This window comes from Poecilia mexicana, unplaced genomic scaffold (genome assembly GCF_051168715.1).
Source record: "Poecilia mexicana isolate PSO_F unplaced genomic scaffold, ASM5116871v1 scaffold_15, whole genome shotgun sequence".
Lineage (NCBI taxonomy): Eukaryota > Metazoa > Chordata > Actinopteri > Cyprinodontiformes > Poeciliidae > Poecilia > Poecilia mexicana.
This window is the reverse complement of record NW_028263384.1, coordinates 14,906,218-14,932,612: the sequence shown is the minus strand read 5'-3', so window position 1 is coordinate 14,932,612 and position 26,395 is coordinate 14,906,218. Positions and strand designations below refer to the sequence as shown.

The window sequence follows — 26,395 nt, the reverse complement described above, 5'->3', positions numbered from 1 at the left end:
TCTCTGGTTGGTCCCCAAACATTTATGCGCCTTAAAAAAATCCTACATTTTGTTAGATTATAATCACAGTATTGTAATTTTTGAGAATTTTATGTGATAGACCAACTGAGTGGTGTACAATTGTGACACGAAAAGAAAATTGACATGCATATTTGTATTCAAGCTTCTTTGAATCATGAATACTTTTCATGCCCATCCGTCAGTTTCCCCATCCCTGCTGAAGAAAAGCGTTCCCACAACACACTACCACCGACATGTTTCACCGTGGGAATGGATTTGCTTTACATTTATTCTGAAAACAACATATCCTTTCGCTTTTACTTTGTAAATATGCGCAACTCAATTAATTCCATTAAAACACATTAAAATTTGTTTGTAGTGTAAAAAAAAAAAAAAAGGGAAGATGATCAAGTGGTGAGATTTTTGCAAGTCACTCCAAATAAAGTACAGCTCCTGAGGAAATGCATCATAAAGTTACCTGCTCATGGATTTATAATAGACATAAACAAAACTTATGGTGTATAATGACAACTGAAAAGGAGGACATTTTAGTTCTAATTAAAGAAAAACACACATTCTAGAGGTAATATAGGTTTTATTTATGAACACAGAACAAATTGGATCTGTACATAAAAATTGCATTTCACCCATATAATTAATTATCAAAATATTTTTAACTCCATTAAAAGAAAAACAGATCTTGTATTTGATTTTAAAAGAGAGGGAAAAAAAAATGTGCCGTGTTAGAAACTATTAAAAAACGGTAAAATCTCAAACTACTTAGAAATCTAAAATATCCAACTGTAATGCATTAAAACAAACTGTAACCTGAACTCTTTATTAAAAATTATTTGGTTGAACTTCATTATTACATTTTCTCGACTTTGCAGGTAAATTGTACGTCAACAACGCGGGTGCTACGGAACAAAAACCGCAAAAGTAGAAATGTCAGAACCTGTTGCTAGCTGTAGCACCAACCAAAGCGCGTTTGTCCCTCGGCTGTAAAACTTTGGGATGTGATGGGAGGCTACTCTGGCAGTAGCTCCACTAGGCACTGTGTTTGAATCCCTTCCAAGTTTGTGACATCAGTAACTTAAGAGATGACATCAAGTACCTCGAATATCATTGCTTTGAAAGAAAGTTGCATCAGAAGCCATTTTCACACACTAATACACAAAACACAAATCTTTGGGGGGGAGAAAAAAAAATATACATCTCATTCTCTGGCTTTCCTAAAATCACCAACTCCTCAAAACAGCAACAGAAACATCAGAGTGGCTCTGTGAAAAGGGAATGCCGTCAACTAACGTCTATGCTGCCCTGAGTAACTAAAGCACTTGTGGTAGCTGGGAGGATTCTAACAATCTCACCATACTACTGAGGCATTACTTGTGAATAAAAACAGATTATAACAGGTGTGACGGGAAAACCTTTGCAATCTTGACAGACTGACACGCAACCTCAACAAGGTTTATACATAAATTCCCATTTACATTCTTCAAATGCCCTCTTCAGCAGCACTAACAGCATTCTGCTTCACTCCAATAAGCTGTGCCCGACACTCACAAATGCGGCTTTTATCCTTAAATAAAAGTCCACCAGCAGGATATGGTTTGAGTAGACAGTAGCGAGAGAAAGAAATTGGTTGTTTGTAGATGTTTAGACCGAGTGTCTACAGAAAGTGTGCCTCTCATGCTTTCGAAAAGCTGTCGACTTTCCTCCAACCCTAAATGCTTTTTTCCCCCCCCACCACAGTCAGGTCAACATGCCATTGCTGGTGATTCAGATCCATCTGACTGTTTGTCCAGCATAGCACATGACTTTTGAAGTATGCAAAATTTTGTATTATGCAAATGCAAAGTTTGCTGGGTTTACTGTTTTTTTTTTTTTTTTGTAAAGCCTGATATAAAAATGGCAAAGCAAAAGCAATAATTTAAAAAATGCTAATTTCAACGGTGACACGTTTGAGTTTTAAACTCTTTGAAATCTTTCCTTTGACTTTTTAACATTTTTCTCTCGATTTAGAATGACTAATTTAAAATTACGCCATCTCCCGTTGCACAGATTATAGATCGTATGTTAGAGTCGGCAGTGTGAAGCTATAGTTGCACTATAAATACAATTTACAATTTACGAAAAAGCAGAATCCTCATGGCAGTTTGAGTGAATAAAACACCTTACATATACTTAAATACTAAGCTCTTGGCTTGATCAGGCACTGTGCTAGTAGCAGATCAGATTCTGTTGTTCACTGATAATCACTTATTTCACAACGGTGATGCCATTTACACCATGTCAAAAGATCTCATTCTTTGCAAAACAAATAATATATATTTCTTCCACACAGAAACCATCGCTGGCAGTGCTCAGTGCAGATCAGTGTGTGTGTGTGTGTGTGAGGAGTGCATTTAGGAGTCCAAGTTTATTAGCAGCTCTTCAACACCGATGTAAAATGTTTCAATTAATCTATTTTTTTCCACTTAAAATTTGACATGTTTCAGTGGGATGTGATGTTTCAGTGCCAAGAATTGCAACTAATTTAAACCTGAAAACCGGTACGGGAATTAAAATATCAGTACTGTCAAAGTCTAAAGAAGATAAAACAAGCATGATGGTAAGGGAGGCTTTGGAGAAAAACAAAACAAACAAAAAAAAAAAGTTGACAAAAACAATAAGATCCGGCAGCAGATGTTTACTTTGCTAGCAGAGGTCCAAAAGGCCTTTGAGAGGTGTGATGTAGTCTGTAAAGCACCTTGGTTGTTTTTTGGGCTGGGACGGAGTTTTCAAAGCTGAGATGGTCTTAAAAACAACAAACTTCAGGCTTTCTCATCCTGCCCTGGAAAATGTTGGTGGTGATAGGAAATGGGTTGCAAGTTGGTGACATGACCAATACCTTTGGTCACGCCCTCCCTGAAGAGCAGCTTAGCCCCCACCTTCAAATATTCAGGGTGTTTGATGAACTTGAAGAGAACCACTGCTTTTTCGCCTGTCCTCAGCTCCTCCTGCAGCACAGCAATATGGCAGGAAGAAATAATGAAAGCAAAGAGCATTATTAACAGAGGCAATTGGTCATTCCAGTATAAATTGATTTTTTTTGTTCCTCCTATGCATAAATAAGAGTCAAAAAAGAAGTAAAAGAAACAATTTTCACTACCTCCCCCCTCTTTTTTTTTTTTTTTTTTTTTTACAATTTATAATAATATTTTATCAGTACAAACATGTATTATTTACATATTATGAATTTATTTACATTTGATGCACAACTCGGCTACACACCTTCATCCCTCCTGGATTACTATGTAATATATTCTTTTTTTTTTTTTTTACTTTTACCATAATCACCTCTTTTTGATTGCTTTTTAAACACTTCTCAAAATAGCTTAGTGGATTAACTAACCTTGCCATAAACAGCTTCCACTGTGGCGGTCTGTCTCACATTTCCAATGTGCACAGTAACCTGGAAGCCTTTGTGGAAGGTCTTGGCATGGAAAAGCAGGACAATCTCAGCCTCAAACATCCAGCAGATAGTAGGATCCATCTCTGGGCTCACCATCACCATACCCTGTCAGTGGCAAATCAGAATCTTCTTCAAATACAGCACTGCGTTTATTGCAGCGACTGACACAAATCTTTGTAAACTAACTAAATTATGTATTATTACAGTAAGCAGTGCGGAAAAATCAAACGTGAAAGATGCCTTTCAAACAAATCGCACACATGTAGGGTCCCACCTTGCGTAATAGTGAGCGGTCGAAGTTTCCCAGAGCAAGCGTTGCAGCCTGGCCCGCCCTGAGTACCCTGCACGCCGAGCGGTTTCTTTGGATGCTGCCAACGGTCAGCTTGTGGAACTGGCCCAACTCTGTGGGCCCTACTACAAGATGATCCCCCTCGCGACATATTCCACTGAACGACCAGAAACGAAAAATACGGTTCAGGTATTGTCCTTAGGACGTTTTGCTTATTTAAGACGAGCATCTTCCCAGACTGACCTGTACAGAGTGCCTCCTACCACTGTCCCCACTTCTGGAACTGTGTAGATCTCATCCACCTGAAGAGAAGCCCACAGTCATAAATCACACATGAATGCACCACGGGGAATGTGTGTATCGCAGCCAGCTGGTTACACATTTGCAACGACGTTGGACTTACTTGAAACTCTGTGAGCTGTTGCATAAGCTCCTCCTGCTCTTTGCTGTTGCTGAGGGGAGGGATGATGTTGAAGAAGACCTTGAGCATGTCTAAGCTTTCACCAGTCACACTGGATAAGGTGAAGATGGGTGTGATGCTGCCAAGGACAAGACAAACATCAAAGTTGATTCCTATTTTCCAACATCCGTTGTAGCTGGTAGCATGAACTACAGATGAAACACAGATGTGACAGCAAAAGAGAACAAAACAAATGGGGTTTGTGCATCTGGAGTCCCACCTGGGCGACTGTGCGAACTGCTGTGCTGCTGTGACTGCGTCGTCAGTGCTGCCGACAACCATGGGCACTTTGTTGCAGCCCGGCTGTTTCAGGACCCGCTCTAGCTGCCGCACCGTGCGCTCCACGGTGGCTCGGGTGCAGAGGTCCACTTTGCTGATAACAATGAAGATGGGGACCTTCAAGGCCATGGCGAGACCCAGATGTTCTCTTGTCGTACCGGCTGAAACATAGCGAGGCGAAGTGGGACACGGTAGTTAAGTAGTAGTTTGTCTTTCACTACTTTCAGCTAGTTAAGGTGCTCTTCTGTTTAGCAAACAAGCAGAAATCGATTGAGGGCATCTGTAAGGCTTGGAAGAATTTCCTTTCCTGTCCAAACTATCTAATTATCCAGAATAAAAAGTTACAATCCCTATATGTAGAGTAACTTCTAGCCGAGACGGCAGTGGTTTGTCAATGATGCCGAGTTGTGTTTATTTATAAACAAAGTTGAAACCTGTACCAAAGTCATATACGCAGCAGGGTATTTCATGGGTCTGGTATTGCTTCAGAGTTGTTCCAAAGTGCTGTTACAAGCCAGCAGCCACTTAAAATACCCAGATCTCTTGTCAGTTCTGCAGCAGTGAATAATTTGTAGTACATGCTGGGCAAACAACGACAGTTCTTTATTCCTTAATTCAATTCTGACTGCAGCTCATACTTATAAACACGATAAGTAAATCATTCCTGAAAGTAATGATGATTACTGGCCTTTGACTTTCAGGCTTGCCACCCACGACCCAATGTGATCCCAATGCTTTACAAGGATCCATTACTCTGTTTCATAATTAAAGCTGGAGCTCATGTTCTGTCCCGTCTACGGCGTAGTTAAGATGGTGTTCCTTCTTGACCTCATTTTAGCTGGAGTTTCTCGTTTTAGAGCAGACGTAAACACAGCGACAGATACAGTGCAACAATTTAGAAAAGAGCACTGCGTGCAAATATGGTTAAATGATAAGGGATGCACATAAATATAACCAACAACATTGGACGGTTGATTGGACATAGGTATTACATTTACATCCAGAGCAAATAAGAAAATTTCACTCGTTTCACTCAGATGCTCAGCTCTTAAATATGATCTCTGCTATTTGCAATAGGAACACTCAACAGGTTTACCAACAACTTTGTGTGATTTTTACCTTACAATTCTGCTTCTGTAACTAGACAGAGTGTCAGTAAAACCTACTTACAGGTTTCTCACCTGTGTCTGCATTTCTAGCTAAATGCACGCCTTCAACTAAACATGGAGACACTGTGCCAACTTCCCTGTCTGTGTAATTAGCATACCAGCTCAGGTTTCACTGCGCTTCTTTCCTGGATATGTGCTTCTTGCTACAAGTCTAATTGCTTATAGTTTAACAATATACTGATAGATAATTTACAGATATTGATGCTGTGGTAAAGTTTAGGATTATTTTATGGCTGCTAAAGCTGAATCTGTATTTTATTTATTAATTTTTTCCTTTTGTCGATTTGTTTGCAGGAACCCGATTTGGAGTAAGACCAGACGCATAACTATGTTCTGTGTGTCAAATAGCGTTTTTAAAATCGATGCTCCTGGAGATATTTTGGGACCAGCAAAGATGTGGCGGCTAGAAGCAGAGATGGGTGTTGGAAGGTGGATATGTTATGTAAGCTCAGATACTACATATCTGCAGTGTCATACAATAACAACTCTGTATGTGTGAGTCGAGTTATTTTTAACTGCGACACGGAAACTTGCGTTAACCACGTAGCAGAGCTACTCTTTACTTGAGTTACCTGAACAAGTCATGAAAGTTCAGCGTACATTTTTAAATGTATAAGAATCAAATGACTGTAAAGCTTAATGAGCATGAACGCACCGATGCCAGTGTTTGCGCTAACGACAAGCATGGCAAAGTCTGGACAGTAGCTGGTGAGGCCAAAAATGGTGGTTTTCAGGTACTTGTGGTGACCGGCCAGATCTATGAAGGTGATCATTTTAGAGGCACTCTCGCAGATCTCCTCTGCAGTGCGAGACTCGCTGTAATTTACCACCTAGGAAAAAGCGAAACGAGATATGATTCTATTTCATGATCATGCTGCCTATTGCATTTTAGTCTGATTAACGAGCTAAGGTAGACATTAATAATACTCTTGATGCTGGTCGTTTCTCACCTCTCCTTTGCTGTTGAAGCCGAGGATCTCAAAGCTGATGCTTGACGTGCGCCCAGTCTGGATTTCATGCAGGTGCCTGAAGAGGTTGAGTCTCGCTCTTCCCCGTCCGTTGTCCAGCTCACCTTGTGTTAAAACGCCCAACAGAGTGGACTTACCAGAGTCCACGTTACCCAGGACTGCCACTCGTAGGTCTAAGAACTGCAGAGGAGGAAGAGCAAGGGATACGAGTTAAAAAGAAACGGTCAGATAATAATAAAGTAAATAAATAAACGAAAAGTTGATTAAAAAAAAAAAAAAAACAGCATGCGTTTCTAGAAGCTGAACTAACCTGCTGATCATCGGGGACCTTTCGTATGAGAACTTCAGCGATCTTCCGAGGAACATCAGAGTCGTATTCGACCTCTCGTTCTCTGAGAACTGCAATGTCAGCTCCCACCCTATTAAAAACAGTTGTAGAAAAAAAAAATTATAGAACTGAAATTTCTATCAATTTGTATTACATATATTTTAGTCTGGACAGCAAAATGTTGTTTGTGTTAAGGGCAGCAGAGGATTGAGTGACGCGCTCATCATTCCAAGTACCGACTGTGCAGTCCAGCGGGGATAAAGTTACGATCTGGATATGCTTCAGTGGATCAGCTGTAGCCTCCGTAAGTCTATGTGCCCAAGGATAAAGTAAGCAGGCTATACTAATGTACTAAATGTTCAGATTATTATCATAACACATTACATGGACGTATTTCAAGGTGTAAATGCAAGGAAACATCAGACTGTGAAAGAGTGAATAAGGTAGTATGGAGAGATCCTTCTTACATCTCGTCCACTTCCAACCACAAACACAAGATCTTACTGAAAATTAATGCTTTTTGGACTGACATACAATATGTGACATTCACACGATGCCCTAGTAAAAAAAGTTGAGGGCCAAAGGTCGCACAACAACAAATTATTGCCCGTCTGGTTATGCAAGCATAATAAAAGCATAGAATAAAACCGGCATCCAGGACTCACTTCTCGGCCAGCCTATGGAGTGTTTTCAGCGACGCCCTCATGTCCTCCTCCGACAGTCCCACCAGCATGCCATTGTCCTCGACACCTATTTGATAGACGGCTTCGCCCCGACCCTCCTGCAGTCGCCATTTCATTTGTGTTGCCAGGTGCTCAAAGCGGTTTTGTGTGGGGTTCACCAGCTTTAGCTAAAAATGACAAAAGCTTTAGAAATTATTGCTGGCCTTAAAGCCAAGCTGTAAAAGTAAAAAAAATAATAATAATAATAAAATCGAACGAGTTGTTGAACATTAGTAGTATTAGTATTAGTAAATGTACAAACTGATAGATAAAACTTAGGTGTAGTGTAGGACTAGAGCAAATGTTGAGTTACTAAAAATAATCCTGCTAATCCACTTGGCTGTTGTGTTTCCACAGAGAGGCTGCACCTGTGATTCTTCTAAAATATTTCTCTGTGAGACTTCTAGCTACGTGATTGGGAAACAACAAAAAAGCAAGTGTTGCCAATTACATGGCTGTCGTACATCAGTCATTTTTGAAGCATTTGGTGACCTGCTCCGGTTTCTCTAAAACCAAAACATAAAACAAGTTTCTTGCTTACCTTGTATTCTATGTTTCCCTCTTCAGCCTGAGAGACAGGATAGTAAAATAAAGAGAGACAGAAGAGAAACAAATGCTGTCAAACAGAGAATTGCAACATTTGTTCAAAGATAAAGAGAAAACCAACCTGACTGAATGAGCAGTAAACACCGGGCTGTGAATAGGCTGGCAATGACTGCTAAGCCACAGCTGCCCTTATTATACACATCTCTTCTATACCATTAGGAGCAATGTTTAAAACCAATGGTAATTAAAGTCAAGTGCAATTACTTTATGGGACAAACATTTATTATTACTGAAATACTTCTCGTTATAGGTGTTAAAAAAAGGAAGGGAGATGGGCGCAAATACAGAAAAACAGATTAATTTAAAGTGTAACCTGTTTGCTAATTTAACTTTTAGGAATATCTAGAAGTCTATTAACTCCGTGTTATTACACATAGGTATTTGTTGTTTTTTATTTGTTTCAATAAAGTCACTGGGAGCTGTATGAGTTGATGTATTTGTCCCAACGAGTGAATGTCGGCCAAGCTTTGCACTTCCGCCCCCCTTATTTACAAACACAGCTGTTCCTCTTTTAGGCTAGCTAGCCCCACTGCTAGAATAAATAATAATAAAAATAATTTTAAAAAAAAGATAAAAACCATTAATTGCACAATACAACTCTATTATATAATAAACAATGAGTGAAAATTTGGTCACTTTGACCCAACATAGACCGCTCAGACGTTCTCTTTTGTTCACTACGTGTCACTAGTTTCGGATAGAAAAGTTAGCCATACAGGAAATAACAGAAAACATTAGCGTTTCTGTGCAGTGGAAGCCAGAAGGCACATATTTCCTGTTTGTTCCTTGTTTTTCTAGACTTCTTTTGTGTTTCTCATATGACTTTATTTCGAATCACTTAAATGTACTTCATAGATTAGCATCAGCCTTACCTCTGGGGGTAGATATGGTGTGTTATTGCTCGGTTTGAAGTTGCGAGGAAATCGAGTTCTTGCTTTCTTGTTCTTTGCACCAGTCTTTTTTGAGACAACCCCGTTGCCATTTCCTGGCTTGTGGTTAGACGTAGATCCCTGAGATCCACCGGAGCCGTGCCCGCTTGCTGACCCAAATAACTCCGAAACCCGCGCATCCATCGGCTTCTTTAGGACCGAGCTTGCTAGCTTACCTCAGCCTGTCTAAATATGCTGCTGTAATATGGAAAAAAGCATCTAGGCCAGGCATGTGTGAGCCTAGATTTTAATAAGGTCACACTTCTGATTATCGATTACATTCTCCACAATATTAGCAAAGTTTCAGCTTCCCCCGAAATCTTCAAATCGAACAATAACACTACTAACCCCAGCCCTGAAGTGCTGTATCCTTTTAAGTTTTCAACTGCCTACGTCACAATACGAAAAGCGTTTAGGGGCGCTTGATATAATAAACCGTAAAGCGCGAGTGAGCGGTTCGTTTTGTTTCTGCTTCCGCAGTACTTTACATGGGTTAAACTCCGCCCGGCTAACTGGAAAGATTCACAAAACATTCTCAGATAGGTATACCGTGTTGCGAGGCTTTGCATCAGACGACACCGGAAAATACCTTTGTTTACAAGAGATTATGAAAGTTACAGATGATTTTTACCAATAAATGGCAAAGAGAAACCACATTAGTGACCATAGCAAAAAGTAAATTTGAAAACGCCGTATATTATGCGTCATTTCTTAATTTGGGCTTTAAAGGGTATGATGTCATGGTAATATGTTATGAATTTTTAAAATGCTTTAATTATGTAAATGAAAACGAATATTTCTCACTTGAAGAATAAAGAATAAGAACTATTTATATTTAAATATATTTAAAATGTGCGAATAGGATTTTAGTTAATATGTTTATAAGATTAGTCAAATTAAACTGAGTATCAAAACTATTGAGCAATACTTTTTTTTTTTTTTCTAAAGCAGTGTCTTAGTGTGAGGACAAAGACGCTATATCCTATATATCTGAAATTGATCCATAGTAGACACTGTTGTTGAGGGTGGTGAGGGGAGGAAGCGAGGTGGGTGTTCTTTGGATGTCCACCTCATCTCCACTGTAAAATGAGAGGCATCAGGTTTATAAGATGTAGCAAAAACAATCACAATGGCAAGTGAGTTAAGGTCAATGCTGGGATTGTCAAGGTCACATTATTCAGTGACCCAACCCTTGTAGGAAGTCTTGACTCGTCTCCCCTGGTGGCTTCCATATCAAATAACGCATGAAAACTAAAGCAAACCTATGTCAGTGTCAATAGAAAGAATTTCAGCGATGATGGCATTTGACCAAATGACAGATTGTGTTATTAATGACTCATTCTGCCTTACAGGATGAGTCACTAATAATATGCAAGCCAGTCATATTTTGAAAACACCTTTTGGATTTCACAGAGAACATTTTATGGATAATGTGAAAGACAAGGAGGTGGAATTTCACTAGAATGTGTTTTATTTCACACTCTCGGGGAACAATTGATAGGTAAAACAACAAAAGTTTTTCATGGCTATATAAATCAGACGTTGTGTGAGAGCCAACAATGTAATAATATTCAAATAACCATATGAAACTGTAAAAAGTAAAACCATTGCCGTCAATTTTTATGTTGATTATATGATAGTTACTGTTTTTTAAGTTGAGTAAGTTATATTTGATTGCTTGCTCTTTTGCTTGTGTTCAAATTGAATATAATGTTTGGTGTCAATGATCATGTGTCTTTCCTGTTGTTTACAAATTGATGGTTTGATTTATTATATTGTTTTACTGTATATATTGTGTATACTCAGTTTACAAGTACTTTGTTTTTAACTGCCACTCCACATTCTGCCACATTCTTGTTAGTGAAGAATGTATGAAATTTGAGAGGGCCAGCCTACTCTCTTGAATGAGATGAATTATGGCATTCGTGAAACTCAGTTCTGATTGGTCACAAATCCTGTGATGTTGAAGCTCAACCCATCCCTTCTTGACTGAGAAGTGTTTGCAGATTTTTAAGTCCTTTTTTTTTGCAGCTTTTCCCATACTCTGCATTCCAACTCAAAACTTCTCTGTAGCTGTTCCCTTTTGCCCACCATGAGTCCCTTGGTAAGCTTGCTCCTTGTTGGACTGCTTCACCAGACCACGATGGCGGTCCGAATGGATAAACTAGCAGATCGCAAGATGTGCGGAGATGCAGAATGTTCATGTAAGTCAGAATATTACTTACAGAGCTGTTAATTATATAGAATTGTAAAGCTGAAACTGCACTTGAATCAATAATCAAATGGCACATAGTTTATGTAAGTTGTGTTTTGTCTTTGCTTCATAAGATGTTCTTTCAATGGCCACAGCTGTGGATGACTTCATAGCTCCTGACTGCAGATTCATCAACATAAAAAAGGGTCAGATGGTTTATGTGTATTCTAAACTCATACCACCAGATGGCGCTGGAGTCTTCTGGTATGGAAGTGTATGTGCATGTTTATTGAAATCCACATATTAGCAAGCTACACAATTAAATCCTCTTGTTGCCAAAGATATTATAACTTATTATATATTTTCACTTGTAACAAGTGCTACAAATAAATAAAGGTGTTTGTTTTGTTATTTTTGTTTCAGTTTAAATGTACAGTAAAATATTTGTTACTGTACATTTAGACTGCAATGTTGTGTTTTCTGCCAGGTGTACAGTCAGCGGTATGTGGACCAGATGGGTAGAACGGGATATTTCCCTGCAACTGTGGTGAAAGAGACCAGGACGTTTACAGACAACACAGTTCGGAAGCAGACCACTGTGAGTGTCTGTCTTTCATTTAAATATTTCCTGTTTGTTTTTGTGAATATCTTGTGCCTTTAACCTAACCTTTTGTTTCATTTTTAGGATATGGACTTCTATTGTGATTAGTGGACAAGAGACTGAATACTCTGGAGTTCCCCTTTCAATGTCCTGTTTTTTTTTTTTTTTATAAAGAGCACTCATCTCTGTCAAATTCATACATCATACAAAAATAATTTGATGTATTGCATTTAGGAAGACAACTTCAGATTCTCCTCTCTTTGTAGCACTTCTTTCCACCGTTGCTGTTGACACAAAAATGTAAAGATCAAGTGTTTTTTTTTAATAATAAAAAATATATATGTCACTTCAAATGAAAAACAATAAAGGAACATATTTATTTTTAGAGATGGGAATTGGGTAATTTTCTATTTCTGTCACACTGTAGATACATTATAAAATTCAAAATGCCATAATTAGCATTAGCACAGACAATCAGAGAGACACAAATGTTAACTCAAAAATTAAATGTAATAGTAAGTGTATAGACATATGTTACAAACATTTATTGTGATACATAGAAGAACTACACAGGCGACAACTGGAGCAAAATAGAAAACTAAAGACTGGCAGATGGGAGATTCAGACAACAGAAAATAAAGTAATAATACTAATTTATTAATCACTTTGTTCATCCATATCCCACATTACTTCAGCTTGCTGACAAGAATTAAATGGTTTGTTAGAGGTCATTAATGACTGAGCAGCAAAATAAACACCATACGACACAGCAAACACTCCGGGTTTCTCTTTAATCCATCACCTGAAAGGGAGAAAGAGGACACCACAACTACCACCATGACAAATCTACCAATACATGACACTGCCTAAATGAATAGGCTGTGGAAAGAGCATTAATCAGAGAAGCAGCCAAAAGTCCCATGATGAGTCTTGAGGGGCTGCAGAGATCCAAGCAAGAGGTATAATCAGGGAACATAACATATGCTGCCTGTGCGCTCTACATGTCGAGTCTAAAATTGGTAAGAAGAAAATCAGTTTTAAGCCAAAATCAAAAATTGTTATGTTGTAAAATATTGGTGACACAACAAACCCATGGAAGAAGGTGCTCTGGTTAAATGACCCTGAACTTTTTGGGCTACAAGCAATTGAGATTCATCTTGGAAATTATGTTCAAAGAAACTTCCCTTTTAGTCTGATTTAAACTGAGCTATTTTGCAAATAAAATTTTGTGAAAACTTTTGATTTATGGGTGTGCAAAGCTCACAAAGGTGTACCCCAAGAAAAGAGACCAATTGCTATATTAGCAGTGTAAGGTGGTGCAGCAAAGCATTGACTTAGTGTGATGAAATACACATCTATGTATCACATTTTTATAAGATATTGGTTTAAAGAAAAGGAACAAAAACTAGTAGAATTTGTCTTCCGTGGCCCAACTATGCTTCCATTTGTGTTTTTGAATGTATAGCCAGAATAAATTACACTGAAGCATTTGTTTTTAAAATGATGAAATGTAGAAAAGTTCAGAGGAAGGAATGCTTTCAGAAGGCACTGTAACACAAACTGTATAGAAAAAAAACAACATCCCTATAGAAATCTTTGAAAGCTGCTTCTCATTTTGTGACTAATTTTATTTTCCTTTAAAACATTTTGTTGTAAAACAACTTGTTTGAGTGCACACATGCACCAGCCTACCCACACATGCAGCTCAACAACAACCATCATGATTAAACACAGCCTGACATAATGTTGCTGTTCAGGTTGTTCCCGAATGACGATTAAATCTCCCGTTTTATTGGTATCTTGTTTTTGTGTGTAACAGCACCAAGCTAGATAGGATCCTGAATATAAAACCTTAATAAAACCTCCCCTAGCTGCATCAGTGGGTGCTAAAAAGACAATCTTCTTTCTCTGTCATATCACAAAACTTTATGTGACAACTGCTTATTCTCATTAGTTTCTACCAGCGTGGCTTGAGGCACTCTTGGAAGGGACAGCTTATAGGTTTAGGAAACAGGGCTGTCACAAGCAGTATCGATCTTCTCCTGTTCCCTTTCTGTTGAAATCAATAAACTGCATTAAACGTCCTCCCACAAAATGTCACTCTGCAGAAACACACCTGAGGCATGCACGTCTATGGAATATGCAATAAAAAAAAATTAAAAAAAATTAAAAAAAAAAACAAGGTAACAAAAACAGCTTACCTCACCATGCAAGACTTTTGAAACAAATTAGGATCATTAAACAGTATTCAAAGAAAAGTGATTGCTTTGAGTCGTCCAAAAGAAGTAGAAAACTCAGCATCTTTTCAGCTGATTGCAAACTGAGGTTGAGCGTGTGTGTGTGTGTGTGTGTGCGTGCGTGTGTGTGTGTGTGTGGGGGGGGGGGGGAGTGGAGGGGGCTTTTCATGAAAAACAGACACATCACAGTAAGTTAAGTCAATCTTTCAGGAGACAGCTGTAGCTTTTGGCTGTTGCCATCATTATGGGCAGGGGTACTGTGACACAGGAGATTGACGCATGTCCACACTCATTGTGTGTGGATTTACTGCGTGAGCTCAAAGGAGCAGCTGCAGCACACTCTTCTTTTCCACCCAGTGTCACACTCACACCCACAACTCTACTGCCAGAAGCAGAGACCTGCCGGTCTGCACCATTTCAGAGGGGAAATTTTAGGCTAACGAAACATGAGTCCTTTGCTTCATAATCCCAAAATCTCTTTCTGTTTATGATAATTAGCAGAGGATTGTTTTACAAACAAATAAAATACTCCAGGGAACTGGAAAAAACAAAACAAAACAACAACACTCTGTCTAGGTTGATTTTGAAACAACATCACCTATCTCAGATTCAACTGTGAATCTGTCTGAATTAAAGGAAATGAAACAAAGATCATTTAAAGTGCAAACATTCTGTGAATCTCCCCAGACAGAGGATGAATCAGGATAAGTTTTTTTTTTTTTTTTGAAGCAGCTCATTTCTTTTAATGAGCAAACAAGCAGCATTGTTTCCCCGAGAGAGAGAGAAAAAAACCACATATTTACTCAGGACAATGACAGAGCTTATTTGCTTTTCTGAAATGTGATGGAAGAGTTCCTATTTTGTGCACCTATTCTTGACTTTCAGCGAAACTGGTTTTGTCTTCTAGGTGCTTTAACAATGGAATTTGTCAGCTCAAATTATCCTCATGAATGCCAAGAAATGCCAGCTCTCTGCCCGTGTGATTTAATCAGTCAATCAGTCGGCATGAATCTGCTGCTAAAGCTTGATGCTGGGCGACGCCCTCTAACCTGATTGATGGTGTCAACTCTTCAAAATATATTTGTCAATCTAAATTTGCTCTAAAGGCGTGGGCCCATGCAAAAAGCATGTTCAATTACCTTGCAAAAGAATCTATGATCTTGAATGTATTCAATGTGTATTTGAGATGTGGAAGGAAAATGATCTATGTTTTCTTTTTTTTTCTGCAAATAAAAATCTGGTAAGTGTGGCGTGTATTTGAATTTATGTCCATTACATAATAATTTGTAGAACCAATAGTAAACACATTTACTCCCCAGACAAAGCTGGGGATTAAATGTGCTTTAAGATTTAAGGTGTTGGTGTAGCTTGAACAGTTTCATTTTTTGTCAGTATTTTTCTCTCACTGGTGTTTTCTCTCTGTGTCTGTATTTTATCTCTGACTCATATAATTGCTTAAGTAAGTGTAATTCCCCCATTTTCTCAGTCACACAACCTTTTTATTTCTTTTGAGCTCAGCCATCCAAACAGATCAGTATTGCCCCATTCAGCATTTGACTGAACTTCCCATAGTGATGTAAAGGAGATGTTTTAGATCCTGCACCTGTTACAAATGTAAAGGATGCACACACATTTGAGGTTGTAATAGGTTCACACAACCTGCATTAAATCCTTCTAGATAAATGATGTAGCAGAAACGAAATTGCTGTGGGAAAAAATCCAGACAGACTGGATATTGACAATCTTTTTTGTCCCTCATCCCAACTGCCACTAATGCTTCTGTCACACTCGAAGAAACCCGTTCCTCTCCTAGAACCGTGTTCTCACCTTCTCAATCAGAAAAAAAAACAACACTTCTTCTCTCCTTTTGTTTTGCCAGTCACCATGGTTACACAAAGATTCAGGCTGAGGTTGGGGTGGGCATTTGTCAAACAACAGGTCCTGTGTAAGGCGGCCTTCAGCTACGAGCCAAAAGAAAATTAATTCAGAAAGTTTTAGCATGCCTATTCAACTTTTTTAAATGAAACTCTTTTTTTTTTTTTGGCAAGAAGATTATTTGGTTTTAAAAAAAATCATTCAGTCCCCAGTGAATAATAATGAGATCTATGTTGTTTGGTATTAAAAAGCCCTATGTAGTCTATTCAATTGAATATTTTGTAGATTAACTTTTTTTATCCAAATTGTCAAAATAAAATGTAGGCACTACATAGGCTATTTCGCCAGTCTATCGAAGGATTTGAACTGAATTGGATTCAGTTCATTTATACAGTGCTGAGTCACAGAAAATGTCATCTTAAGGTACCAAGAAAATAAACAATCCTATTTATATACAGTGTTTTATTCACTGCATATCTGAATGTTATCTTCTAACACCCCCACTGCATTATCCACTGATGTAGCCACTAACTCAGCCAGGTTCATCTTGCAAATGAGAATTGAGCATGACCTGCTAACAACATATTAAGCTCCCCTAATTACTTGAAGAAGTCATGGTGATTTTATGTTTGTCTATCAACGTAGCCTATGGTTGCTACAGTAATAAGATGTGCTATGCATGGGTAACCTTGCTGCTTGCTTCCCAAATCGTTTATTTTCCAACATTATATAAATATGTTCAATGCTCGAATCTAAGTACGTTTTTTTTTTTTGTAAATTCCAAACAAAATCAGATACACTTGAAATAACTGAAGAAAAAGTACGCAAAGAAATGTTATTTAAAAGTGACGGCTCAAAGTTTGTGTTCTTTCTAACAAAGTCATTGTCAGTCACTCACAGGTTTTGTGGCTTTTTCTCTTTTCCAACATGTGTAGTTTGTTCACTGTTTTTATTGTATGTAGTGATTATTTAACTTTTTTATTTTTTTACAAACCACAGCTTACTAATGCTTATACATATTTACTAAGCCTGAGGCTAAACACATAACCCTTGTGTCAATCTTAATAACATTTCACAAAAGGAGAACAAATATTGTAATTGAAACTTACATTGATGCTCCTATTGACATACATCTGATGACAGTCATACTTCTTTTCATGAACATTATAACCTAGCATTTCTTCCTTTACTTTCATTTAGAGTGTTCATATGGCACAGTTTATACTTTCTAGGAAAGCTTACATTGGAAAACTTCTAAATTGTGTCTTCAAATGTAAATCCTGGGGCTTTTTTTTCCCCCCCCACTAAGGCTAGTGAGCTATGAATAGACAGAGTGTTTGTCATGACAACCAATTACCCATTACAAAAGCAACAAGGCTAAGTAAGGCAATTAAGTGGTGAAATAAAACTGTGTTGCAGTGCATTGCTGCCTGCTAATGCATGTGTGAGGACAGTAAAATATATTTTCATGTAGTTTAAGCAAATATTTATGCTCTGCATATTTTCTGTGCTTTCCTAACAACCTAAACCACAATGTGGCATACAATAATAGTCTTCTGCTTTTCTGTTGTGTAATTTGTTTGTTTTTTTTTAACATAATTTTTCACCCACACGCATTATTTGCTGGGTTCATTTGTTAAGCGAGTAATTCAATTAAAGGGGGGAAAAAAGCATCACATGGATAACAAGTGGGAGGAATGGGCTTCAGTAGCTTTTAGATAAGGGGCTGTTCACACAAAACAAAGGAGCTAAGAATAACAAAATCCTCCCAGTGAACAGGTATTGAATACATATTTAGCTTTCAAACTTTATAGTTCTGCTATCACTGTGCGTGGTGTATTTATTAGTTTTAGTTTTAGTCATTCTTCTTCTTTTGCTTAATGTCAAATTGTCGCAGTTAGAACAGCAGAAGGATCTTCATTCAAACGCTATTAGTCCTCAGCTGGCAGGTTATGTACCTTACAAACCGAGGAAATGTGTTTTCACCACATTGTGTTTCTCAATAGCTTTTCTAATAGGCAAAATTGTTCCAGTCAGATTTGTTATAAAATGCGACACTTATTTCTTGTGCTAATCAACTTTATTACACTGGTTCACTTTTGGACTCATTTGTTTCAATTTCTTAGCATGTGTACTATTACTTGGGTTGTTTCCAGCGACTAATGTGAACTTCAATAAGTCCATAAGAAGCATGTTACCAGGAAAAAAAAATAAAAAAATAAAAAAACACTGATATGTTTATTACTTATTTTTCCTGCTATATATTACCATGTCCATACTTTTATGGCGTGTTAAATATTTTTATGGGCCCAAAAAGTGTCAGAGGAAAAAGCTTCATAACCCGAGTCAATCCTGTTGTTTAAAACCACCTGCCCGTAAGTCTTTCCCGGTCGGCAGGATGTCCTAGAGAGGTAGCAAGCGGTTAAAAGACAAACGGAGTTTGTTAAGCCTAATGGTCCTTGTATTGATTGCACGGGTTATCCTGACAAATCGTACAGTCGTACAAGAGCAGAATGCCCAATGAGATGCTCATTTGGGAGATCTAAATGCATTTGAGCCTGCACTTTTATTGACCCTCGCAGAGCAGCCTGTGCAAGGTTTATTGCACACTTTGCTCCGCAACCAGATTTTACAATGACATGATGGATGTTTGGTGAAGAGGGAAACAGTGTTCATCGTTCACGGCAACACATGACTGGTAATGACAGAGGTGAACTGCTTCTGCATTTCTAAATATTGTATCCTGGTTTGTAGGACTGGGCAATGGAAACAATCAAACTTTATTAAAGCCTCTTACTTTTACTATATTACTAGCTTGAGTATGTATGGGTAAATGCATCAGCATAGAACAAAACTAAAGTCCTCTTCCATCAACACATCATAAGACTTTACGGAATATCACTTGGATGCTTTTAAGTCAACATGGTTACTGATCTACAGAAGGAAACTGTGACCTTCACTAATCACTTGGTGGATTAACTGAGGCTGCATCTCACGTCTTTGCTAAGAGCCTGAGCAGAAGTGCTGATCTCCATGTTTCCATGAGAGTCACTGCTGCAGCTTACGTGTGCTTACACATTAACAACATGGGAAAAAAAATGAAACTAAGTCTATACCCTTTATAATATTCATGACACTTTGAGATGATGTTTTACTTGACACAGTGTCTTTGTGCAGTCATTGCGATTGCTTCTCTACATTCATGGAAATGTTGACGGCAAATCTTTAAGTACCCCTTTCAAAGAAATTCTCCTGTGTTAGTCGTTGTTCCTAGGGTATTTGTTTGAGAAACTAAAGGTTAATAACAGAACTTTGAACATTAAAACATGTAAAGGATGTCAAATTGGCCTCACTTCTTTGGAAATTGCCATGTTTACCCTGCATGGCCCCCAAAAAATAGACATTGTTTACTTTCCTAATGGACTATGAAAGTGTATAGCACTGTACTGGAGAGAAGCTTGGAAACCTCTGGTATACTATTACCATTATCACTAATGTGCTTTTAAAATGGAAAGAACATCAGAGCCCACTCACAAAGAGACTGATGCGTATGCTGCTTGCGTGATACAACCTCTTTGTCATCACATCCCTCCAAGGTCATTTGGTCTGCAGTGACATAGACATGACCAATTGCTCTCAAAAAGGCCCAATTCAAATGGTGATCAACGGATTCATGCATTTTAAAATTTTATTTTAAGTAGTCCAATATGTTGTCTTTTATGGGTTGATATTTATTCTTTAGTAATGACAGAAAACATTTATATTTCTAGTAATGCATGATTTTTTTGGGGCTTATTTACAGTTTTGGTCAGACATTGAGAATACAATCAGGAGTGTAAATGTAATGATAAATTTGTGCTTTAAATTGTTTATTTTAGCGATTTAAATGATCTTAGAGCCAAAAACGTGGGGAATAAAATGGAAACTCAGGTTTTAATGTATTGCTGATATTTGTCTAATCCACACAGGTAAAGATATAAACACATCCTCATATACAGTTGGTATATACACTTGAAAAAAAGATACGAAGCCTCTTTTTGACTGACATTAAATCATGGTAAACTTGACCAATTGTGGGTCAGTCAGGAGTATTATATTCACTAAAATGCCTGAATACCAAGAGACATGATGTTTTGTTGCTGAATTAATTATTTTTTTATAAGTTGGAAGCTTGTAAGATTATTATGCATTAAAATATTTTGAGAAAGCTGTATTTTTCTGTGAATTAGACAAAATACATGATGAATGAAACATTTTGAATCAATTTCTTGTCTAAGAAAAAGAATAAAGCATCACAGAAGTTCTTCTTCACGTGCTTTGAGGTCTTTTTCCAGGAAGAAAATTCCGAGTATCACACTTGACGGGAATTGATGCATGTCAGGTCAGGGATGTTTTTTTTTTTTTTTTCTCTCTGCTTACAAAGCAAATTAAAGAAGATAGAAAATCTGACAATGCGGTGGAAAACTGAGGAACAAATTCTGCTCAGACAGATTAATTTGAAGAAAATTAAATTTCTGGTAATGTTTTTTTTTTTTTTTTTCCCCATCAAAATTATGAACAGGAAATGGGTTTGAGGTGTTTTTGCCTTTGGCAGTTTGGAGGCTCTCAGCATGATTATGGCCATTAACCACTATATTCATGAGATTAAAAGCATTTCTGAATTCATGCTGGGCACCATGGCTCATCTCAGTGCTGAAAATTGCTCAAAAGCAAAACAAAAAAAAGCAGAAATTATGTAAATACCATTGTGACAGTGTACACTGGTTAAATTCTAATTGGAAACCAGACATGTCCAATTACATTTTAACTGTTCAGTGGCAGTAGAAACATTATAATAGTTTGGTTTGCAATATTGCATCATTGTGGGAAGTCAGATTCGTTTGGAGTAAGTTAGCTGTGAGACGCCAAAAATATGATGAGGTCAAAATGTTTATTTACTTTTCAAATGAGTTCATGTGGAAGAATGTCATTGGTTGAACTAAGGATTCTTTTTAATATGTGCAGTTTAAACATTTAAAAAGCCTCAAATAAGTCAAATCTACTTTATTTTGTATTTAAGCAGAAGTTTTGTTGCTACAGTAGAATGGCTGTGTTCCTGACGCTCAACCTTTCCACAGTTTTCTATGTTAACAGCAAAGAAAAGAAAACAGAAGTGGTGTAACAATCAGTTAGTGGACGGCACACAAGATAGAATCACGTTGCAATTCTTTTAGCAAATCAGACTGAAAAATGTGTCATCACCGGCCAATTTTCCTGAGATTTACTCAATTTATTGAGGCTGTGATTGAGAACACTTCTTTATAAGTGACTCTTTCCCTATATTGCTTTATCTTGGCTCTTCAAGTAAAACAAGTCCTGCACGGATCTAAAAGCATCACGGTAGAATGAGTAGAAAACAATTTGAGGAATTACTAGACACCGTAGTGATGCACCAGTTGATGCTGCTTCTTTTACCTTGTAGCAGATGGTGCAGGCTTAGCGGCTAACGTAAATTTGCTAGGTGCTTCATTGGCCCCTACTGATCTGATAGTCTTATGTGCATAATATTTTTTTCATGCAAGAATTTAAGAGAGGATAGACTGCAAAATGTCTTTTATTTACCTGTTCTATGTTTACATTTCTAGATATTCCTATTTTCTTCCATGCTGCTGCTCCCTTTTGAATGTATGTTATTCCCTCCTAGCCCCACACTGAAATGACACTAGGATTAAATGTTGAGGAAGAAAGTTAGGAGAGCTATTTGGCCTGAATTAAATACACACACACACACACACATACACAGACACACATTTTTGTGGAGGCTTAACAGGCAGGTTCAAACGTAAAATTAGCAGACTTATTTACATATAGAAGTCTTGAAAATATGAGCTTATGTGTGTTTACAGGAAGAGGGCATAATAAAAAAAATAATATGATGCCCTGGAGTATGAAAAGGTAAGGGATGTGTGTCAATATCATGGAACATAAATAAACAAAAGTATTTTGATGAGCTGAAATTTAAGACTAGACTTGATAAATTACTCCTCCTCAAAATACAGTATTAAAAATATAAGGGTTGATGATAACACGAAACATTAAAAACGTTGACATTTTCTGGCAAACTAAATGCTGCTAATTCCTTTCAACATCGTGGTGAGTTTGGTAATTAATTGAATCAGTGCAAATTTTATTTATTTTTTTTCTTTTCTTGGTTCTCTCTCCCCCAATATGATTCATCTCTAAGGCTAATTTACATGTCCTTTTGTTCCCTCCAAGGTGATGCATTAATTAGGAAGTGCTGAATACTCACCTCAAAGCAAATAATTCACAGAGGGGAATAATTATTGTGATTATGCTTAATCTGTGCTCGCTCTGTTGTTTCTCTTCTCCAATTAAACCAAATTTAAATTCAGAATAGGCTTTGAATATCAAAGCAGGTGGCTGTTCTCCCTACACCTTCGCTGCTGTTTCTGCGAGAAAGGCAAAAGCCTCGCTCTGCTTCAGGCTGCATTTGTTTTTCAGTGTCTGGTTAAAAAGAACACCCTGCTCTTATCGTAGAGGACAGTTTTCATACAGATGATAAACTTTTGTAGTTTAGCAATAAACTAGATAATGCCTGCATTATCGAATATGCAGGCACTTGCTGTTTCTCTCAGAACACATATGTTTCACATTTTTACCGCACTGTAGTGCAAACGTAAAGAACAGACTGCTTTACGTCAAACACAACAAATGCTCCTTGCATAGTGCTGTGCACAAATTTCAACAATATCATCACTGAAAGATAGGTTTCACATGAGAGACATTGTTCAAATTTATTATCAACACATATAATCAATTTAATCTAGAGTTTGTGACGAAATAGAAGCTTTTGAGTGTCGTTTCACACGCAGAGTGATCCTTTCTTTGGCCTCCATCAGAACTAAAGGAACATGTAACACTTATGTGAACAGATGATAGGATGGAGCCTGAGAAAATGTAAACCAATATGGCAGCTAGAGAGAACAGAGTGGTACAAAATACTGAGATGAGAGAAAGAGACACAGAGAGATGGGTTAGATTTAATCTTCCTCAGTGCTGCATTGTGCTTTGTAACAAATGGACTCTATATCTCCACAGAAGTCGGCCGTGCTCTCTGCTACATCTCACACCACATTAAGCCAAACATGACCTCCCGTTGCCTCCCCCACCTCCCTTCCAATAACAGTGATGGGTGTACTAGATCTGCAGAAATCAGTCTATCTGAGTTTGCTGCATTTAAATGTATGTCCAGTGCATATAAGAAGTCTATCCATAAAATATACCCCACTTTAAATTGATACTTTGTTGATACACCTTTTGGTAGAATTTCCAGCATTCAGTCTTCTTTTGAAAGAAGTCCTGTCATTGTACCACAGTGGAATTAGATGGGCACCACCAGCCATTCACCTTTCACTTGTGTGTTGGATTTTACAGCTAAGCCCAAAATTATTCACAGCACTGGCAAATTTAGCTTCAAACTTATTCTCATTGAATGAACTGAGAAGTTTGCTTCAGCTGGAAAAAAAAAACGTAGGTAAAATAAAAAAAAAAACCTATTTTAACATCTACTTAAAAGGCACAACAATATTTTAGGCATACTTATCAATTGAATGTACAGTTCGAATTAGTGAGTTAAATCTAAGGCTTTTCATTTATGTTACATTTTCTTTATGCAAGAGGCAAGTAACACAGAACCTCCAGCTCCTAACAGTCTGTTCTTGTGTCTAGATGCCCACAGGGATAATGTAAAGCAAGAGACACTGTGGTAATGATATGCCATCGCATGTCAGCCCTTTGCCGTAATGAACACCGGTGTTATCGCATGGTTTGGAAATCAGACTACCTGTGAAGGTCGGCATCTTATCTCTCAGAGCCAGATGTAGGCAGCAGCTCCCTCAGATACAGGCAGCGAGCAGCACAGTGGCACAAAGAATGAGACACTAAAAATAAAAAATACTAAAAAAAAGGAGTGAATGAAACCATCAGATGAAAAGCTGGTACATACAAAGCAATCAATATTGCTGTAAGCACAATCCTTGCGCTCAAAGAAATGTCGTCACGCAGCACTGGAGCAGCGGAGTTTAGAACTGCCTCTGAAATGTAGCTTCACTGCAGGGAAAGATGGGGAAAGGCTGTCTTTTTGTGTCCTCATCCTTTTGTGACACGAACAGAATCTGTCGGAGTCTCATCTTTTGTTTTGCAGATTTCTATTTGTTATGTGCCTTCTAAGTGCACATGCTCCTGTTAATGCTCTCAAAGACGCATCTTTAAATATGACAAAGTAGGTGCCGATGAGTTATATATCCGTCTGCAGTCATAAACTATTCATGAAAATGTAATAGTCATAACAGTCCTCTTGGCTGTTTAACATTTTTGTTTTTATTATTATTATTATTCTAACAATGGAAACTCACTACAGCGTACTGGATGGAAGATCAATATCCTTCTCTCTCTTGTCTAGTTGAAAGGTTCGTGGCAAGGGTTCGAAAGGCTTTGTTATCTGTATGTTTCGTGTGTGTGTGTGTTTGTCCGTTTATTACTATCTCTTGAGTATCAGGTTGTAGCTGCAGGTGTAATCTCACACTCTGACTAAAACACTGACAAGCAGCCTGCTTCCACTCCTGCCTCAGGCAACTCTGCAAAAAAAAAGAAAAAAAAAATTCAAGCTCTGTTTGTCTGTATTCATCCTTACCTCACAGCAGATGCATGTCCATGCAGCTGAGTAACTTCTCTGAACCTCTGCACCCTGAGACCATAACAGTCAGGGCATCGTGATCCCATAAAATTTGAAGGTTTAAGATGAATAGTTGCCTAATTTATGCTGATTACAGCAATTTAACTGTGATCTATTTGAAAGAGAAAATCATCAAAACGTGTTTAAATGATAGTGGGATGCTTGGTAGACATTTAAACACCCTATTTCCCAAATGAATAAGCTAAGGCTGCTAAATATTAATGAGCTAATATGTTCTTTTTTTGTTTATTTGTTTGTGTTGCAATAGAGATCCAAAGGGGAATTATTTAACAACATCTGAATTGAACCTTCTGGGCTTTATGCATTTTAAAAAATGCCAGTTTTGGGACTTGCGATATTCTGTCATCATACTACTGTAAATGTTTTTCACATTTGTCATCACAAAATTTGTGTTTTTTTTTTTTTTTAGGCAAAATACAGCTTCTGCAATTTAAAGTCATGTGAAATCAAGACTAATTTAGTCCTAATCACATATTAATAACCACGTTAGCATCATTATGCAATACCAGTTTACTGCCACTCTGATAAAAGTAAATATTTTCTTCTTAATCCTCCTCTACTAGTTCACCTGGGTAGTTTTCAACCTTCGACATGCACAGTCCCAGGTTTTTAGTGGCTTCTTGTCGGCTCTTTGTCCTAGTTTATGTTGTGCTCCCTTCATGTCAAGACGAGTTCTGTATCCTTATCCCTCTCAGCGTGTCTGTTTGCATATATTTCTTTGGACACTCTGCCTTACGGGCATCTTTGGGCTAAATATAATCTTTTCTTGTTGTTTGTTTGTTTTTTGTTCTGCCCTGCTGAATCTTGCTTGCATATGGGTACCGCACTGCAACCATTCATCAAGTTCCCTTAATGGTTTAATGTTCTTTGTCATACCTGTGAAAGAACACTATTGTGCAAAATGAAATATATGAAATGTACCCATGTTATAATTCATTAGAAAACACATCTGTCTGTCTGTAGCACAAAGCACTGCTGCTAAAACATCTGGATCCTTACCATAACTTTGGTTTGTGCAGTCCATCTTTGAGCCTGGATTTTATTATGTTTTTGCTTGCAGTTTAATAACTAGTTATATTATATTTTCACTTCTAAACAACGACACATGAATATAGTTACTTTGCAAATTAAGTGATATTTCACTGCATCAAATCAGACAGAGTCAGGGTCTCTCTGTGAAAGCGGCAGAGAAATTTGTCTTATCCTTCAGCATTTCTTTACACAGCAGGGGAGCTTTTAATGCTTTCCTGCTTCCCTCTCTGCTAAACAGTTGGTTTATGAAAAGAAAAATCTCACTGGCTCAAAGCTGTAGATATTCTTTGCATACTTCTCATACCTACCTATTCATATTATGACGATGATGATGATGATGATGATGATGATTAATAAGAGAAGAGAAGAGAAGAGAAGAGAAGAGAAGAGAAGAGAAGAGAAGAGAAGAGAAGAGAAGAGAAGAGAAGAGAAGAGAAGAGAAGAGAAGAGAAGAGAAGAGAAGAGAAGAGAAGAGAAGAGAAGAGCGCTTTTCT

The 26,395-nt window shown here is 37.7% G+C and overlaps 2 protein-coding genes across 3 annotated transcripts; one reads left to right on the top strand and one right to left on the bottom strand.

The window, feature by feature from the left end:
- Nucleotides 1-575: 575 nt before the first annotated feature.
- On the bottom strand, nucleotides 576-9,605 carry gtpbp2a (GTP binding protein 2a). 2 transcript variants are annotated; one of them, XM_014983057.2, is made up of 12 exons: nucleotides 9,151-9,605; nucleotides 8,214-8,240; nucleotides 7,616-7,800; nucleotides 6,933-7,041; nucleotides 6,605-6,802; nucleotides 6,310-6,484; nucleotides 4,427-4,646; nucleotides 4,150-4,285; nucleotides 3,990-4,048; nucleotides 3,732-3,903; nucleotides 3,398-3,562; nucleotides 576-3,002 (listed from the first exon to the last, which is right to left on the bottom strand). In XM_014983057.2, exons 1-12 carry the CDS (start codon nucleotides 9,349-9,351, stop codon nucleotides 2,817-2,819), a joined length of 1,833 nt encoding a protein of 610 aa, XP_014838543.2. In that variant the 5' UTR covers nucleotides 9,352-9,605; the 3' UTR covers nucleotides 576-2,816. The 2 variants fall into 2 exon arrangements, with proteins under 2 accessions (XP_014838543.2, XP_014838544.2); XM_014983058.2 differs by having other exon boundaries at nucleotides 7,616-7,816; nucleotides 9,151-9,225.
- A 1,340-nt stretch (nucleotides 9,606-10,945) lies between these two features.
- Nucleotides 10,946-12,389, top strand: LOC106915451 (otoraplin). The gene is made up of 4 exons (XM_014983046.2): nucleotides 10,946-11,411; nucleotides 11,536-11,675; nucleotides 11,889-11,999; nucleotides 12,087-12,389. The coding sequence occupies exons 1-4, from the start codon at nucleotides 11,300-11,302 to the stop codon at nucleotides 12,108-12,110; spliced, it is 387 nt and encodes a 128-aa protein (XP_014838532.2). The 5' UTR covers nucleotides 10,946-11,299; the 3' UTR covers nucleotides 12,111-12,389.
- Nucleotides 12,390-26,395: the final 14,006 nt, after the last annotated feature.

Excerpts from the sequence above, each read along its gene's own strand:
- LOC106915451 (XM_014983046.2), top strand. The coding sequence starts at position 11,300 with ATGAGTCCCTTGGTAAGCTTGCTCCTTGTTGGACTGCTTCACCAGACC. Across the intron at positions 11,412-11,535 it reads CGGAGATGCAGAATGTTCAT|ATGTTCTTTCAATGGCCACA; the intron begins GTAAGTCAGAAT and ends TTGCTTCATAAG. Across the intron at positions 12,000-12,086 it reads CAGTTCGGAAGCAGACCACT|GATATGGACTTCTATTGTGA; the intron begins GTGAGTGTCTGT and ends TTTCATTTTTAG.
- gtpbp2a (XM_014983057.2), bottom strand. The coding sequence starts at position 9,351 with ATGGATGCGCGGGTTTCGGAGTTATTTGGGTCAGCAAGCGGGCACGGC. Across the intron at positions 6,485-6,604 it reads GCTTCAACAGCAAAGGAGAG|GTGGTAAATTACAGCGAGTC; the intron begins GTGAGAAACGAC and ends GCTTTTTCCTAG. Across the intron at positions 4,647-6,309 it reads TAGCGCAAACACTGGCATCG|CCGGTACGACAAGAGAACAT; the intron begins GTGCGTTCATGC and ends GCTATGTTTCAG.